The sequence below is a fragment of the Pseudorca crassidens genome, chromosome 11, assembly GCF_039906515.1.
Source record: "Pseudorca crassidens isolate mPseCra1 chromosome 11, mPseCra1.hap1, whole genome shotgun sequence".
Lineage (NCBI taxonomy): Eukaryota > Metazoa > Chordata > Mammalia > Artiodactyla > Delphinidae > Pseudorca > Pseudorca crassidens.
Window position 1 is genome coordinate 14437860 of NC_090306.1, and position 19297 is coordinate 14457156.

The 19297-nt window shown below is 37.2% G+C and overlaps 1 protein-coding gene across 4 annotated transcripts in view; it reads left to right on the forward strand.

Moving 5' to 3' along the window:
• Window positions 1-19297, forward strand: part of PIK3C2G (phosphatidylinositol-4-phosphate 3-kinase catalytic subunit type 2 gamma) — a 328047-nt gene that overhangs the window by 107910 nt on the left and 200840 nt on the right. For all 4 annotated transcript variants that reach the window (XM_067695808.1, XM_067695810.1, XM_067695811.1 and 1 more), the window contains 2 exons: window positions 4631-4724; window positions 15082-15176. In XM_067695808.1, coding sequence (XP_067551909.1) covers window positions 4631-4724; window positions 15082-15176 — 189 coding nt within the window. The remainder of the gene's footprint in view (window positions 1-4630; window positions 4725-15081; window positions 15177-19297) is intronic.

The window sequence follows — 19297 nt, forward strand, 5'->3', positions numbered from 1 at the left end:
TAATTAGTCATCCCAAGGTTAGCAGGGTCACTAGAGAGTGGCTCTGGTTTATTATCAGTAAAAATTATACTTATTTTTCAAGCAAATCAGGTCATTGGAAAGTACAACAACCTAGCTTGTTGAAAATTCAAAATAGGTTGCGTTCTTCTGATACATATGACATTTCAGTGTGTAAATATCACACCACAGTCAGAGAACTAATGTGGGTAGCCCTCACCTCATTGAGGAGCGAGTTACTGAGCATGAAATGCCAACAACTATATCCCCAAAGATTAAATAGTTTCAGACAACATCACAGGAAAGAAATGCCAGGATTTGTGGAACATGTTTGTCCATTGATCTGTGGCTAAGTTCATGGCCCTGAAAAGGTATTAAGCATAAATTCTCCAGAGGCACAGATCCCTATTTGGGCCTATCATGTTATTCTCAATCAACTACAAGATATGAGGCTTGTTCTTTTACTCAACAATGTGCACTCTTAAAAGGACATGTGATTTGGATCTTTTTTCTAGTGGTAATATATTTGCAATTATTAATATATTTTCATAGTTAATTGAATGAGACTTGCTTTGAAAATTATTACTTTTTTAGTAACCAATAGAACTTTCATATAGAAAACTTGAAAACCTAAGCATAAAAAAGAAAACTAAAGTCATCCATGACATTTCCATCCAGAAATTTGGTATTCATATTTTGATCCTTCCTTTTCCATCTTTCTTGTTAAGCATATGGAAAAATGCACGCATTTTTCTAAATGGTATTATACTGCACAAATTGCACAATTTTTTCAAAATATTCTATTATTAAATCTTATTTTAATATTTTAATGACAGCATGTATTTTATCATATGGTCATAGCACATTTAACTTAACTGCTTATTTTTAGATATTTATATTATTTCCAATTTTGTTTGCATACATATATCCTCACACACACCTTTGATTATTTTCTTAGGAAAAATTCCCAAATTAGAATTGCTAGATCCAGGAGTAAGCACATTTTAAAGATTCTTTTTAAATACATGTTCCCGTATATTGCCAGCAATATATGAAAGAGCCCATTTCCCAGGAACTTCACCAACACTGCCAGCGTCTCTTTTAATGTGGCCAACTCTTCCTAAAATAGTCAAATTCAAGTTATATTTGGATATGTTTTAATGTCATTAGGTCTTAGCCACATCTCAATATGTCTTGTGGTTCATTTCTTGGCAATTTCTCTTCCAATTTCTTCCTGAACTTCAAGCAACAGTAATGAATAAAAAGAGACATTCCTTTCTATGAAGGTGCAAAAACATTCTTCCCAGCATTTGCACATGTTAATACAATATATAATTTTCCTTTTGGACTATACTATACAAATATTACTAGATTTTTGTTCTCCTATTCCTGAGGAGGCTGAAAAAAGAGAAAATAAACCCTTCTTTTCCATTACCTTCAGATTTGTTTTTCTCTTACTGTTTGAGAGGAAAAAAAAATCTGGAATTTGTATGAGTGGTGTTTGTGGAATTAAGCCTATTGCTACCAATGTAAATTATCTCAGAGCACAAGAAATAAGATGGGCTCCATAGTATGATTTTCTTCATTATTATCTTCACGGCCAATGCATTTTTATTAATCACTCAACATGTATGGAGCATGGTGCTAAATTCTAGAAATAAAAAAAAGGAGATAGAACAATGTTTATCTTCAGTTTATATATTCACTAGCTGAGGAATGAAGATACATATATATAAAATGATAAATCCTAATACACAGTAGCATATCCTAATTGCCCAGTGGATTTAACCACTCAAGGCCCTTGGAGTTCAGAGAAGTGATTGCTAAAGATTGGCATAGTGGCCTTCAAGGGGATTTGATCCACATTTTGAAGGAGGACTAAGACTTTAAGAAGAGAAGGGAGGGTATTCCAAGCAGAGGTTACAGTGCTCACAAAGGTGAGAATGAGCATAGCATTTTCAAAATAAAAATAACATACAATGAGCCAGAGCACTTTATTCAGTATTACAGTAGTAGAAAGATCTGGAGTGTTCAGCCAGCCTTGAATATTTAAATGAATAGTATGGGCCTGAGAGATCCTTTGAAAACAGAAAACCATTTAATGGTTTATGAGAAATGAACTTACAAAATAATTCAGGAAATTTTATAAGGTATTGCTATGAAAAATGCTAATACCAGCATGAGATAATTATGGCCTAGCATAGACAGTTGCAGAAGAAATTGAAACAAGTGTAGATGCTAGAGCCATTGGGATAGAAAAATCAACAGAACTTGGCAACTGATGAGATATAAAGAAAAGAGACTACTAGGAATTCCACAAATGCATTCAGTTATGCTTGAACTAGGGATATAAATGATTGAGCCTATCCTCAACCATGTGTATAGAATCCCATAGAGAAGGGTGTGATGAACTCAACAGGGGGCTAGAAAGTGGCTGGGACAGCTTCACTGGTAAATTGATGCTTGAGCTTTGACTTCAAGGATGAATAGAATTTCACCAGATGGAAAGGGGGAAAAATTAAATGAAGAGGGCAAAGAGGGAGAAAATATAACCATTAAAATTTAAGACCTACATGACTGGAGAAAGGTGATAACACAGACTGCAAGACAGAAGTCTGATAGTAGAGATGTTTTAGGTGGAATGATAATTAATTCAGTTTAGACATTTCTCAAATATGTGGAGAGTGTCCACCTATCTAGAGGCAATGCAGACACATATATGAATGAAACAGGCAGAATTTTTCTACTTTCAGAGTGTTTACCTTCTAGTGTTTGGAAATAAATACATAATTACCAGTATAATGTTCACCAAAGGTTTTTGTTTTGTTGTGATGTTTGTTTTCTATTTTTCCTTCTTGTCATTCACACCAATAAGATAAAATAGGCACACAGGAAAGCATGGATGACTAGTATCAGACCTAAGTCATCACTTAGGCAACAAAATATACCAACTAACTATTCCCTCTAAGACTTCAAACTGTCCTCAAACTGACCTTGACATCTACAAGCCACAGACAAATGGTTTAATAATTGAGAATAATAAGTTAGTCAATCACATTTCATTAGGGGAAAATAAAGTCTTAGTGTGCTAAAACAAGCTGACCTTCTTCCAGCTTTGCATTTTTATTACACTGTTTCTACTCTCCATCTGTGCTTAATGCTATGCTAAGATCTTCTGACCTTAGTGGTACTTCTTGAGATGTGCCTGGACTACATTCTCACTAGATCTTATTGCTTGAATGTTCATAGGGAGAAAATTATTGGAAAAGTATTTGCAGGTCAGAAATAAGGGTTTTGGATGACTAACCTTGGAAGTGAAATTCTTGTTGCAATTAAAATGCTCAGTTTAAATGAAGAAAAAAATACGTAACCTGTTTAAGCAGTGCATTTCAAACTGCTATCAAGGACAGTTGGGAGATACTGAGTAATGCCATTTTTTCCTTTACACTGTAGCTGCGTAGTATTCATTTCACCCTTCAGTAACCTGACATGTTGAAAAGAGACTGGGCCTTCGAGACTTTAAAGTTTTCTGACCTCCACAGTATTGAGAGCCAGTCTTTAGAGCTCTCACCTGACTGGTTGAAAAGCATTTTGTTTGTTCCCATACAAAAGGATTTGGGGACTTTGTTCATTCATGTCTTTGTTTTTAAGTGAATTACTATAAAAAGTTTCCTTCAAGTTTTAAATTATACATACTAATTTTTTAAGACTTGTTTAAAATTAATTGGTCTTATCAATACCCTTGTTATATCTACTAATCTACATACTAAGTATGGTGTCAAAGTTGTATCTCGGCACTTCCCAGGAGCTAGAGATAATTGAATCTACTTCTACTGATGGAGCAAGAGAATGGCAATCAGAGGAGCCCATCGGAGGAGCACAGTCGTCCCTCAGTATCCTCAGGAGATTAGTTCCAGGACCTCTGCAGATACCAAAACGCAGAAGCTTAAGTCCCTTACTTAAAATGGTGTAGTACAGTCAACCCTATGTACCCACAGATGAGCAACCTGCCAATATGAAGAGCGACTACAGGGTTTCAAATGCTAACTAAATTTAGTTCAGTAACAAACTTTTATTGTGTCTGATTGGTGCTAAATCTTACAACAGGCATTTGCAGTCCAAAAATGAGTAAGGCATAGTTACCCTCAGGAACTTAACAGTCTAGTAAGATTTAGCTGTATTAAGTTATTTGTGCTTATTTATTGTAAGATACTTTAGATTTCTGGTTTTCATTATCATCTGGCCAAAACTCATTTAAATATACCATATCTCATTTTTAATCATATATGCCATCAGGTCTCCAGCTGGTAATAATTTACTTAAATATATGGCTAAATAATAAGCAAAAATTTTCATATATTTTAGAAAATATCTTTTATATTCTATAGTCCACATTTTATAGGCAGGAAAGCTGGCAGGGATCTGAAAGTCAAAACAACTTTCTACTGCAGTTCATAGGAGAGTACAGACTATGAAAAAAGAATGATTATTTGGTGCTAATGAACAACTTAATTGATTGTGAGATTATTTATCTAATGCATTGGAGGTGAAATTAATTCTCTGTTTTCTTGATATTTCTCATGCATTATTTTATACTGTTAACAGCTTAATAGATATATTTACTTTGTATTAGTTTTCCAGATCAAGAAATCCGTAAAGTTGCAGTTCAACAGTTAGACAACCTCTTGAATGATGAACTACTGGAATATCTTCCACAGCTAGTTCAGGTAAGAACAGCAAAGTTGCCAAGGGACTCCAGGATTTTAACCAATAATTCTCTAAAACAGTTCCCAGTGAATCAACAATAGACTACATAAAAGTGATAATTGCAATTTGGCCAGCCAGGGGGCTAAAAAATTATAGCTCATATGTCAATATGGGTACTGCAGACATTCTCTAGCCAAAATTGGTTACAGTTACAAAAAAGGTATATAAAAGCCAAAAGGGAAAATTTTTAGAAAATGACTTCACTTATTAATTAGAACAGGAAAAAAATAGAAATGCTTGTGATGAAATACTTGTATCCAACTGTATATATAAAACAATAAAAAATTAACCAAATAAATATTATGTAGAAAATAGTCATTTACTAGGCATCTGCTCATAATATTTTTCTTGCTTTTCCCATATTCTAATATTAATTGTAGATTTTATAAAAGTAGTTTCTAATAACCAAATTCTGCTGCCAGATAGTACACTTTTATGATATCAAATATCACAATATTGGAGTAATTTTGGAAAATAATATAAATTTATCTAGAAATATGATCAAGGATGGATTTAGTCTGAATATGTTGAAATATAAACAATTACACAAATGGTCATGTATTGATATATGATTGAATATCCAAAATATAAGCAATGATTTGTTTTCTAAGTTAACTGTATACTGAATGCTGAATAGGCCTAAAATAGTGGTCTTTATGTTTTTCTTTTGTCTTGCTTTTTAACACAGGTATTTTCTTATCTGAAATGTCAGGTTGTAGTTACAAGCTATTTTAAATGCCAGGTGCCTCAGGTTTTGAATTTAAGACAGGAGACCCTAAGACTGAAGTGGGGAGCTTCTATGAATAGACTTGAATACCATGTTACTTTACAAACAGAATATGCACTTCTCTAAAGGCCTCCTAAAGAGAGAGCTGGTTTAGAAATATATATACCATAGAGTTGCTTCTGCCACTCCTTATAGTTGTGACTTCCCTAGGCTTGCCAGGATAGTGTAGTGAAAATGAAGATTAATGCAACTTGCAGGAACACTATTCATCTCATGCCTCATGAATATGGGCAACCTGCTATATCTAACCCAACTCAAAAAAGTAAGTTTTTACAACAGTTTATATAGATTAAATCCATTTGAAGACCCCGATCTGAATCAATAACACTTGGCACCAGGAATGTCACTGAGAGCCATATGCCTGTAAATGCAAATTCGTAGACAAGATGCACAAAGGATCCAACATAGCAAATACACAGAGATAAAGATGAGTAGCATTGCAACTATTCCCTAATTAAAAATGATGATTATAAACTCATGTGAGATGGAAAGAAATCTAAAATGTGACTGGAAAATAAATGAAAGTTGGAAAGAATTTTCAAAACATTCATTGTGGGGTTTGCCCTTACACTTCAGTGCTCCACCCTGACATTAAAACTTTCCAAGACATGAGAGGCCTTCAAGATGGTGGAAGAGTAAGATGTAGAGATCACCTTCCTCCCCACAAATACATCAGAAATACATCTACATGTGGAACAACTCCTACAGAACACCTACTGAATGCTGGCAGAAGACATCAGACTTCCCAAAAGGCAAGAAACTGGGTAGGGCCAAAGAAAAAAGAAAAAACAGAGACAAAAGAATATGGATGGGACCTGCACCTATGGAAGGGAGCTGTGAAGGAGGAAAAGATTCCACACACTAGGAAGTCCCTTCACTGGCAGAGACGGGGTGTGGCAGGGGGGAAGCTTCAGAGCCACGGAGGAGAGCGCAGCCACAGGGGTGTGAAAGGCAAAGTGGAGAGATTCCCGCCCAGAGGATTGGCGCTGACCAGCACTCACCAGCCTGAGAGGTTTGTCTGCTCACCCGCTGGGGCAGGCGGGGCTGGGAGCTGAGGCTCAGGCTTCGGAGGTCGGATCCCAGGGAGAGGACTGGGGTTGGCTGCGTGAACACAGTTTGAAGGGGGCTACTGCACCACAGCTAGCTGGGAGGGAGTCCGGGGGAAAGTCTGGAACTGCTGAAGAGGCTAGAGACCACTGTTTCGGGGTGCATGAGGAGAGGGGATTCAGAGCACCGCCTAAACGAGCTCCAGAGATGGTCGTGAGCCGTAGGTATTTGTGCGGACACCAGAGACAGGCATGAAACCCTAAGGCTGCTACTGCAGCCACCAAGAAGCCTGTGTGCAAACACAGGTCACTATCCACACCTCCCCTCCCAGGAGCCTGTGCAACCTGCCACTGCCAGGGTCCCGTGATCCAGGGACAACTTCCCCTGGAGAACACACGGAGCCTCAGGCTGGTGCAACGTCACACTGGCCTCTGACGTCGCAGGCTCCCCCGACATTCCATACCCCTCCCTCCCCCCGGCCTGAGTGAGCCAGAGCCCCTGAATCAGCTGCTCCTTTAACCCCGTCCTGTCTGAGCAAAGAACAGGTGCCCTCAGGCGACCTACATGCAGAGGCGGGGCTAAATCCAAAGCTGAACCCCAGGAGCTGTGCGAACAAAGAAGAGAAAGGGAAATCTCTCCCGGAAGCCTCAGGGGCAGCAGATTAAATCACCACAATCAACTTGATGAACACTGCATCTCTGGACTGCCTGAAAAGACAACGAATCATCCCAGAATTGTGGTGGTGGACTATGGGAACAGCAATATATATATTTTTTTCCTTATTCTCTTTTTGCGAGTGTGTATGTGTATGCTACTTTGTGTGATTTTGTCTGTATAGCTTTGCTTTTACCATTTGTCATAGAGTTCTGTCTGTCCTTTATTTTTTTTAATTACTTTACAATTTTTTTATTTTAAAAAATTAATTTTTATTTGGTACTTTAATAAATTTATTTTATTATATTTTTCTTTCTTTCTTTTTTTCTCCCTTTCTTCTGAGCCGTTTGGCTGACAGGGTCTTGGTGCTCCGGCCAGCTGTCGGAGCTTCTGTGCCTCTAAGGTGGGAGAGCAGAGTTCAGTACATTGGTCCACCAGAGACCTCCCGGCTCCACGTAATATCAAATCGTGAAAGCTCTCCCAGAGATCTCCATCTCAACGCCAAGACCCAGCTCCACTCAACGACCAGCAAACTACAGTGCTGGAAAACCTATGCCAAAAAACTAGCAAGACAGGAACACAACCCCACCCATTAGCAGAGAGGCTGCCTAAAATCAGAATAAGGTCATAGACACCCCAAAACACACCATCGGATGCAAGCCTGCCCACCAGAAACACAAGATCCAGCCTCATCCACCAGAACACAGGCACTAGTCCCCTCCACCAGGAAGCCTACACGATCCACTGAACCAACCTTAGCCACTGGGGGCATATCAAAAACAAGGGGAACTACAGACCTGCAGCCTCTGAAAAGGAGACCCCAAACACAGTAAGTTAAGCACAATGACAAGATGGAGAAACACACAGCAGATGAAGGAGCAAGGTAAAAACCCTCCAGACCAAACAAATGAAGAGCAAATATGCAGTCTATGTGAAAAAGGATTCAGAATAATGATAGTAAAGATGATCCAAAATCTTGGAAATAGAATGGACAAAATACAAGAAACGTTTAACAAGGACCTATAACAACTAAAGAGAAAAACAAACAATGATGAACAACACAATAAATGAAATTAAAAGTTCTCTAGAAGGAATCAATAGAAGAATAACTGAGGCAGAAGAACAGATAAGTGACTGGGAAGATGAAATAGTGGAAATAACTACTGCAGAGCAGAATAAAGAAAAAAGAGTGAAAAGAATTGAGGACAGTCTCAGAGACTTCTGGGACAACATTAAACACATGAACATTCCAAGTATAGGGGTCCCAGAAGCAGAAGAGAAAAACAAAGGGACTGAGAAAATATTTGAAGAGATTACAGTTGAAAAATTCCCTAATATGGAAAGGAAATAATTAATCAAGTCCAGGGAGCACAGAGAGTCCCATACAGGATAAATCCAAGGAGAAACATGCCAAGACACATATTAATTACACTATCAAAAATTAAATGCAGGGGCTTCCCTCTTCCCTGGTGGCGCAGTGGTTGAAAGTCTGCCTGCCGATGCAGAGGACACGGGTTCGTGCCCCGGTCCGGGATGATCCCACATGCCGCGGAGTGGCTGGGCCCATGAGCCATGGCCACTGTGCCTGCGCGTTCGGAGCCTGTGCTCTGCAACGGGAGAGGCCACAACAGTGAGAGTCCCACGTACCACAAAAAAAAAAAATTAAATGCAAAGAAAATATATTAAAAGCAAAAGCAGCAAGGGAAAAAAAACAAATAACATACAAGGGAATCCACATAAGGTTAACAGTTGGTCTTTCAGGAGAAACTCTGCAAGCCAGAATGGAGTGGCAGGAAATATTTAAAGTGATGAAAGGGAAAAACCTAAAACCAAGATTACTCTGCCCAGCAAGGATCTCATTCAGATTTGATAGAGAAATTAAAACCTTTACAGAGAAGCAAAAGCTAAGAGAATTCATACCACCACACCAGCTTTACAACAAATGCTAAAGGAACTTCTCTAGGCAGGAAACACAAGAGAAGGAAAAGATCTACAATAAAAAACCTAAAACAATTATGATAATGGTAATAGGAAAATACATATCGATAATTACCTTAAATGTAAATGGATAAAATGCTCCAACCAAAAGACACAGACTGGCTGAATGGATACAAAAACAAGACCCATATTTATGCTGTCTACAAGAGACACACTGAAGACCTAGGGACACAAACAGACTGAAAGTGAGGAATGGAAAAAGATATTCCATGCCAATGGAAACCAAAGAAAGCTGGAGTAGCAATTCTCATATCAAACAAAATAGGCTTTAAAATAAAGGCTATTACAAGAGACAAAGAGGGACTCTACATAATGATCAAAGGATCAATCCAAGAAGAAGATATAACAACTGTAAATATTTATGCACCCAACACAGGAGCACCTCAATACCTAAGTCAAATGCTAACAGCCATAAAAGGGGAAATTGATAGTAACACAATACTAGTAGGGGGCTTTAACACCCAACTTTCACCAATGAAGAGATCATCCAAAATGAACATAAAAAAGGAAACACAAGCTTTAAATGATACACTTAACAAGATGGAATTAATTGATATTTATAGGACATTCCATCTCAAAACGACAGAATACACTTTCTTCTCGAGTGCTCATGGAATATTCTCCAGGATAGATCATATCTTGGGTCACAAATCAAACCTTGGTAAATTTAAGAAAATTGAAATCGTATCAAGTATCTTTTCTGACCACAACGCTATGAGACTAGATATCAATTACAGGAAAAAAAAATCTATAAAAATTACCAACACATGGAGGCTAAACAATACACTACTTAATAACCAAGAGATCATTGAACAAACCTAAGAGGAAATCAGAAAATACCCAGAAACAAATGACAATGAAAACACGATGACACCAAACCTATGGGATGCAGCAAAAGCAGTTCTAAGAGGGAAGTTTATAGCAATACAATCATACCTCAAGAAACAAGAAACATCTCAAATAAACAAGCTAACCTTACACCTAAAGCAATTAGAAGAAGAAAAAAACCCCAAAGTTAGCAGAAGGAAAGAAATCATAAAGATCAGGTCAGAAAGAAATGATAAAGAAATGAAGGAAACAATAGCAAAGATCAATAAAGCTAAAAGCTGGTTCTTTGAGAAGATAATTGAAATTGAAAAACTATTAGCCAGACTCATCAAGAATAAAAGGGAGAAGATTCAAATCAACAAAATTAGAAATGAAAAAGGAGAAGTAACAACTGACACTGCAGAAATACAAAGGATCATGAGAGATTACTACAAGCAAATATATGCCAATAAAATGGACAACCTGGAAATAATGGACAAATTTTTAGAAAAGCACAACCTTCTGAGACTGAACCAGGAAGAAATAGAAAATATAAATAGACCAATCACAAGCACTGAAATTGAGACTGTGATTAAAAATCTTCCAACAAACAAAAGCCCAGGACCAGATGGCTTCATAAGCAAATTCTATCAAACATTTAGAGAAGAGCTAACACCTATCCTTCTCAAACTCTTCCAAAATATAGCAGAGGGAGGAACACTTCCAAACTCATTCTGCAAGGCCACCATCACCCTGATACCAAAACCAGACAAAGATGTCACAAAGAAAGAAAACTACAGGCCAATATCACTGATGAACATAGATGCAAAAATCCTCAACAAAATACTAGCAAACAGAATCCAACAGCACATTAAAAGCATCACACACCATGATCAATTGGAGTTTATCCCAGGAATGCAAGAATTCTTCAATATATGCAAATCAATAAATGTGATACACCATATTAACAAATTGAAGGAGAAAGATCATATGATCATCTCAATAGATGAAGAAAAAGCTTTTGACAAAATTCAACACCCCTTTATGACAAAAACCCTCCAGAGTGTAGACATAGAGGGAATTTACCTCAACATAATAAAGGCCATATATTACAAACTGATAGCCAACATCAGTCTCAATGGTGAAAAACTGAAACCATTTTCACAAAGATCAGGAATAAGACAAGGTTGCCCACTCTCACCACTATTATTCAACATAGTTTTGGAAGTTTTAGCCACAGCCATCAGAGAAGAAAAAGAAATAAAGGAATCCAAATCGGAAAAGAAGTAAAACTCTCACTGTTTGCAGATGACTTGATACTATACATAGAGAGTCCTAAACACTCTACCAGAAACCTACTAGAGCTAATCAATGAATTTCGTAAAGTAGCAGGAAACAAAATTAATGCACAGAAATCTCTTGCATTCCTGTACCCTAATGATGAAAACTCTGAAAGAGAAATTAAGGAATCACTCCCATTTACGATTGCAACAAAAATAATAAAATACCTAGGAATAAACCTACCTAAGCAGACAAAAGACATGTATGCAGAAAGCTATAAGACACTGATGACAGATATTAAAGGTGATACAAAGAGATGGAGAGATATACCATGTTTTTGGATTGGAAGAATCAACATTGTGAAAATTACTCCACTACCCAAGTAATCTACAGATTCAATGCAATCCCTATCAAACTACCAATGGAATTTTTCACATTACTAGAACAAAGAATTTCACAATTTGTGTGGAAACACCAAAAACCCCACATAGCCAAAGCAATCTTGTGAAAGAAAAACGGAGCTGGAGGAATCAGGCTTCTGGACTTCAGACTATACAAAAAGCTGCAGTAATCAAGACAGTATGGTACTGGCACAAAAACAGAAATATAGATCAATGGAACAGGGTAGAAAGCCCAGAGATATACCCACGCACATGTGGTCACCTTACCTTTGATAAAGGAGGCAAGAATATACAATGGAGAAAAGATTGCCTCTTCAATAAGTGGTGCTGGGAAAACTGGACAGCTATATGTAAAAGAATGAAATTAGATCACTCCCTAACACCATACACAAAAATACACTCAAAATGGATTAAAGACCTAAATGTAAGTCCAGACACAATAAAACTCTTAGAGGAAAACATAGGCAGAACACTCTATGACATAAATCACAGCAAGATCCTTTTTGACCCATCTCCCGGAGAAATGGAAATAAAAACAAAAATAAATAAATGGGACCTAATGAAACTTAAAATCTTTTGCACAGGAAAGGAAACCGTAAATGAGATGAAAAGACAGCCCTAAGAATGGGAAAAAATATTTGCGTTGAAGCAACTGACAAAGGATTAATCTCCAAAATTTACAAGCAGCTCATGCAGCTCAATATCAAAAAAACAAACAACCTAATCCAAACATGGGCAGAAGACCTAAACAGACATTTCTCCAAAGAAGACATACAGATTGCCAACAAACACATGAAAGAATGCTCAGCATCACTAATCATTAGAGAAATGCAAATCAAAACTACAATGAGGTATCATCTCACACCAATCAGAATGGCCATCATCAAAAAATCTACAAACGATAAATGCCTGGGAGGGTGTGGAGAGAAGAGAACCCTATTCACTGTTGATGGGAATGTAAATTGATACAGCCACTATGGAGGACAGTATGGAGGTTCCTTAAAAAACTAAAAATAGAACTACCATACGACTCAGCAATCCCACTACTGGGCATATACCCTGAGAAAACCAGAATTCTAAAAGAGTTATGTACCACAATGTTCACTGCAGATCTGTTTACAGTAGCCACGACATGGAAGCAACCTAAGTGTCAATCGACAGATGAATAGATAAAGAAGGTGTGGCACATGTATACAATGGAATGTTTCTCAGCCATAAAAAGAAACAAAATTGAGTTGTTTGTAGTGAGGATGGACCTAGAGTCTGTTGTACAGAGTGAAGTAAGTCAGAAAGAGAAAAACAAATACCATATGCTAACACATATATATGGAATCTAAAAAAAAAAAAAAGGTCTGATGAACCTAGTGACAGGACAGCAGTAAAGACGTAGAGAATGGACTTAAGGACAGGGGAAGGGGAAGGAGAAGCTGGGACGAAGTGAGAGGGTGACATGGACTTATACATACTACCAAATATAAAATAGATAGCTAGTGGGAATCAGCCGCATAGCACAGGGAGATCAGCTCAGTGCTTTGTGATCACCTAGAGGGGTGGGATAAGGAGGGTGGGAGGGAGATGCATGAGGGAGGAGATATGGGTATATATATATATGTATAGTTGATTCACTTTGTTATAAAGCAAAAACTAACACACCATTGTAAAGCAATTATACTCCAATAAAGATGTTAAAAAAAATACTTTCCAAGACATAATCAAATCCTACCCTGCTGATTATTTTCTGGAATCATGTTATTTTTGTTATGCATTCTTTTATTAGAATTAAACAGGCTATATTAAAGAGCAATAAGAATGGACTTTAAGACCATAATGAAAACAGAATGTATGGCTTATAGCTAGAAATCAAATAAGATACAGACCCAGAGGTACTGCAAACCACAAGCTGTAACAATGCAGGTAGGTTTCAAGAAGAGAGTTCAAAATAATGCAGTATGCACCAAAAATATTGCCTACCTCCTAGATGGTGAGGCAGGATGCAGGTGGAAATTGTAGCAGTAAACAGAGTGAGCAGGGAGTTTGGAAGCAAGGACGGCAATTCAAGATCAATAAGTAGTTACTGGGTTCAGAAAGAAATCACAGGGAAATCTGAAAAGAAAGCTAAAAGACAAGCACGGAAGTAAATTCTGAGACATCTCTCCTGGTCATATGCTCATAGGATATGTTCACTATAAGGGCATGAACACAACCCATGGTCTAGTCAGTCCAGTATTAGCATGTAAATTAAAGAAGCCCACAACTGCAGTTTAAGACAACACACATTATGGTCTTTATATATTCAGACAACATTCAGAGATTATGCAAATTTTCTGAAATCATCTTTGACATTCTCACACTTTGGGAATTCATAAATGTTCCCATCCTTGAGGTTGTTTAGCATACTGAGGTGTTTCTTCAGGTGTGCATTAAATGAATGTTGTACCCACTTTTTTCTGCTGTCTGTACTGTGATATAAAACCTGGCTTAAACTCTGTGTGTGTGTGTGGGGGCGGGGGAGAGAGAGAGAGAGAGAGAGACTTAAATGGCTTACTGGGCAACAAACCATATAAGCTTTGCTTCTCAAGCAGGAATAAGCATTCTTAGGAAGATAGGAAGAAAAACTGACTTTCATTTTCACAACTTATTCAGATTCCTGAGATGATGGGGGCCCAGATACTTACTGACTGCCAATGGTGAAGTCCCTATAGAGTGTGGGTGGAGGTCTGAATTAGGTCCCAAAGGAGATCAAAGGTTGCTTTTGATGATTGTGTTTCCCACCAGGTTGGGTATACTAGAAAACATTAGAAAGTTGTTCCCAGTGCAGATGAAGGCATGGGAGATTTGGGGATGGGTGAATTATGGTGGGAACAGTCAGCTTTGAAACCTATAAGGAAAGCTTCAAAGCCTTCAGATTAATACTCAGTTGGTGATTTCAGTTAAGGCTTTGAGTGTGTATTAATTTCATCTACAAAAGAAGGGAAACATCTACTGCTTAACAATGCCATTTTTATATCCAAGACACTGTTCATGATATTATTTTTTGTGCCAAGATTCTCTTCCTAGGCATGGTTGAACTCCACCAACAACCTGCTCCTATTTATTATCCTGTGATACTAAAGCAAAAATAAGGAAAGGAAGCAGACTACACACCCCCAATTGTGTGTTGTGTGTATGCTCTGTTATTAGTTATGCACCAGCTAATAAAGCTATCAAATATAAACATTTTGTTAAAACATTGATGCTGTTTTCCCTGTCTTTCTCAAGACTCTTAGGTCCCTTTGTATGTGCTATAATTTTGTTACTGAGGAAAAAAAAAAAAAAGGAAACTAATTGTATCTCTTATTTCAGGCTGTCAAGTTTGAATGGAACCTTGAAAGTCCTCTAGTGCAACTTCTGTTACACCGCTCACTGCAAAGCATCCAGATTGCCCATCGTCTTCACTGGTAAGATTAACCAAAATAGGTTAGAATACCTTTTTTTATTGTCAACTTTTCTCTGTGGGGCAGCTTTCCCTTGTAATTGATACAAACTTCCACTTAAAATTCAGCCAAATTTGAGTCTTTGTTAAGGTTATTTTTATTTATGAGTATAATTTAACTGTCATCATCTTCAAAATCTTCCTTTCGTACCATTGCTGCTCTTTAAATCCAACCAGAATTTTAAATCTGGATGATACCTTTCCTATAGCTTTAAATCACAAGGTCTACGTGTGATCACGTCTACTTGCTTAATATTTCAATATAAAACCTAGTTATAAGACTGTGTATGTTTTGGAAGAATGTATGCTTTAAAAGAAATTTCTGTACAATATTAGTTATAAACAGTGGGGTCTAAAGACCAATATGTGCTCTTTAAGTTAAAAATTCCTACAGCACTAAACTTCTCCCAAAGCATAAATTTTGAATATTATTAGTGGAGAAGTCAGACTTATTTAAGAGATACCAGAATTCCTCATCATAACCTGCTCCTGATCCTACTGAACAAGCTATTCTTTGGATGCTGTTCTCCCTACTTTTATTATAACATTGTAAATTCACACAAAAATTTTAGCAATTACAGATGTCAGTGACCTAAGGATGAAATTGAATCTATCCTTTGTCCTCACATATGTATAACAAGCATCATTTATTGGCTTCAATTGCTAGTGGAGAACTTTAATAAGAAAAAAAGGAAGTCAATATCATTTTTGAATGTCATGTTTTTCTGCTTCAAAAAACATTACTCGTGTTGACATCACTCTTCCCATGAAAATGACTCAAGGATTTCATAGCAAAATAGAAATACAAGGAATTGTCAAGCACTAATATTTGATTTGCTGCTGAATTTCATTTCAAATTCCTAATAGAAATGCTAGGGCATTTTCCTCTAGTATGTCAGTATAATTAGGCATCAGATATATTGGCAAACAGTGGGCCTTTCACTAAATAGACTCTTATCCAGCTCTGAATTGAGTCTTATTCCCTACCATTTCTCGATCAGCTACTTTGGTGGGAAGTTAAGTGGATACACTTGTTGGTGTTTCACTGTCATAATAAAGCTAGAACTCCATTAACCCCAATGTTTATTTCCCTTAAAACTTCACTTTTTTCACTTTTCACTTTTTTAACATATGTTTATTCAAATGAAGGCATATTAAAAAATAACATGACCACTAACAATCTTGATATAAAATATTTGAACCAAAACATAATATAAAATATATAAAGTAAAAAAGCATATAGAAAGATAATTTTAAAAAAATAGAATAAAATATTAAGGACTTATCCTAATACATTGATTGTTATAATACTAATTCTAGAGCCACCTTAGTAAGTTCTTCATCTGCTAAAAGGGTGTGAAAAGTAGAGTAATTTGAAAGACAACAATGAGTGCAAAGTTGTCAATCAATGTCATATTTGCAGATTCACAATAAATACAATAATGTCACTGTTTCCAAAGAAGTTAGGAGGAAAGACTTTCTAAGTATGGTTCTCACCCTTATAAAAAAGAGAAAAACCAATAACAAAGCCCATTTCTCTTCTCACTGATTTAAGAGAGTAAGTTAGAAGGGCTAGAAAAGAATATAAGTTATAAATGGACTGCTTGTTTCTGAATGCTTAATTTGTGAAAATATGGAAAAGGAAAAGGAAAACGTGGAGAGAAATATTTAATTACCCACATTCTTTTAAAACTTAAATAAAAATTAAGAATCAGGCAAAATATCCTAAGCATCAAAGAACATTACATATATTTAGAATATATCTTGGAGTTAAAAAATAATAGCTGCTGGTGCATAGCATCATATTTAGGGGACATTTGTTTGTAGAATATTGATTTTTTGTGTGTAGAATATTGAGTTAAAACTTTAGAGATGCAGCTCAGACCCAGCATGATACACTTAAAAATATTCTCAATATATCTTTCCTTAAAAAACAAAACAACAACAACAACAACAAAAGCCAATACCCTGTAATTTTAAAAAAAGATAGAGATCCATCAAACATCAGTTTAATGATTTTTCTCCACTCGGGTGAGCTCCTGCTTCCTCATATTCAGCATGTTCAACACTGAACGCAGCAACTTACCCTGCTCACTCAGGTCTTGGAGGCTTTTCTGGATCTTCCCCATTTCTCACGAATATGCCCAGTTGTTTACCAAGCCCTATAATCCTATACCTCCTAAATAGCTCTCCCTGCATCCACTGCTTCCACCTGTCACTGCCACTGATCAGAATGTTGCCTCATCAGATACTGAGTTATGAATAAACAGGCTTGCACAGAAACCATCTTGACTACTTGCCATCACTGTGGGTAGCCTTCCTGAAAAGGGAAATTGACTTGGAGTTACTGTTGGAAGGGTGATGTAGGATGAGTATCCCCTATTTTTCATGAAAAGGGAGTTAACAATAAGCTTTGGATTGGGAAGGTTTAAAAGCTTTCAATCACAATTTGCACCCTAAAAGGTGACCGTAAATGGGTACAGTAGCATTTTGAGTTCACAACTAGGAGGCCCCTCCCCCATCATATAACAATTTTAGAAACTTAAACTCAGTGCCCCTTTCCGTTTTGAATAAGAAACAAACAGCTGTCACTAGCTGGTAGTGAGATATTGGGTTGAATGGGGCTCCCCAAAAGATATACCCACATCTTAACTCCAGGAACCTGTAACTAAGACCTTATTCGGAAAAAGGGTATTTGAAGATGTAATTAAATTTAAAATCTTGAGATTAAATCATCCTTTATTATCAGGGTGGGTCCTAAATCCAATGACAAGTGTCCTTATAAGAGACAGAGGAGAAGATGCACACAAACAGAAAAGGCCATGTGGAGATGGAGTCAATACAGCCCAGAGCCAAGGATTGTCCAGGGTCACCAGAAGCTGGAAGAGGCAAGGAAGGATTTTCCCCTAGAGCCTTGAAAGGGAGTACAACCTATCTTGATTTCAAACTTCTGGTGTCCCAACTGTGAGATTAATTTCTATTGTTTAAGCCATTAGTTAGTATTAATTTGTTATGGCAGCCACAGGAAATATACAGCAAGGAAAGGACTTTATGAAGGGCTCTGACTAGATTGGCTCTGATGTCACATCATGCAGGAAGCTTTCCTTGACCCTCTCCCCAGCCACTCTCCAGGGTTGATTGAGTATTGCTCCCATGTTGTATCCCAGAGTATACTCTAGATGACTCAGCAGATGTCGTGTCACACAACCTTAACACTTCTATTCCCCTGTCTGCGTCCACTCCTGGTCCATATAGTGGCTAATGAGAGCAATCATGTCATACTCATCAGCATACTAATCACACCAATGTCTGGAACTCAAGAGGTGCTGAAAAAAATGTTTTTAAAATCACGAAACCATAGAAATTTCTCTAAGTTTGTCAATATTTTCACATGCTTGGAATTCAGTGCATTCTCAAAGGCACTGTTAGTGCTCTAGCCAAATCCCCTTTACCTGGCTGGTGGACCCATCTTGCAGTTTCAGTGAATATTGACTGCCAACTGACAACTGCCTCTTCTCTGGAGAGTTGTTCTCTGCTAACATAGCTACCTGGTCTGGGAAGTGGGAAATCTTTAAGGTACAATTTACATTCCAGAACCTCCCCAGGGATGAATCAAAGCTAGATGACCTCTTGGTTAACTCCTTCCCCTCCCCTACAATGCTTCTCTTACTTCCTTAAAGGTTTCTTTCCTAAAGAGCACTCCTTCAGTAAATCACATACACCTTAATTCCTGTTTCATAGTGTGTTCTAGGAGAAGCTTACCTAAGATAAGCATTTCTTTATTGAAGAAAAAGAATTGAAATATGTGTTTTTTAAAAATCGGAGCATCAGTATGCTAGGGATGTGTCACAAATGGAACAGCAGTATTGCAGTCTTTCATACCCCTAATACTAGTTTGATTGAATGAGCTCCAAGAGAACCATTTTGAATCGAAATCTGTATAAATTGTTTTTTAAGGCCTATCCTACAAAACTCTGAAAGCATTCCCTTCAAAGTGTGGGGTTAACCTGAGATGAAACACACATTTGCAAACTCTCTAAGTGCAGCAGTTTTTTTCTGTTTTATTCACTGATATAGCACAAGCAC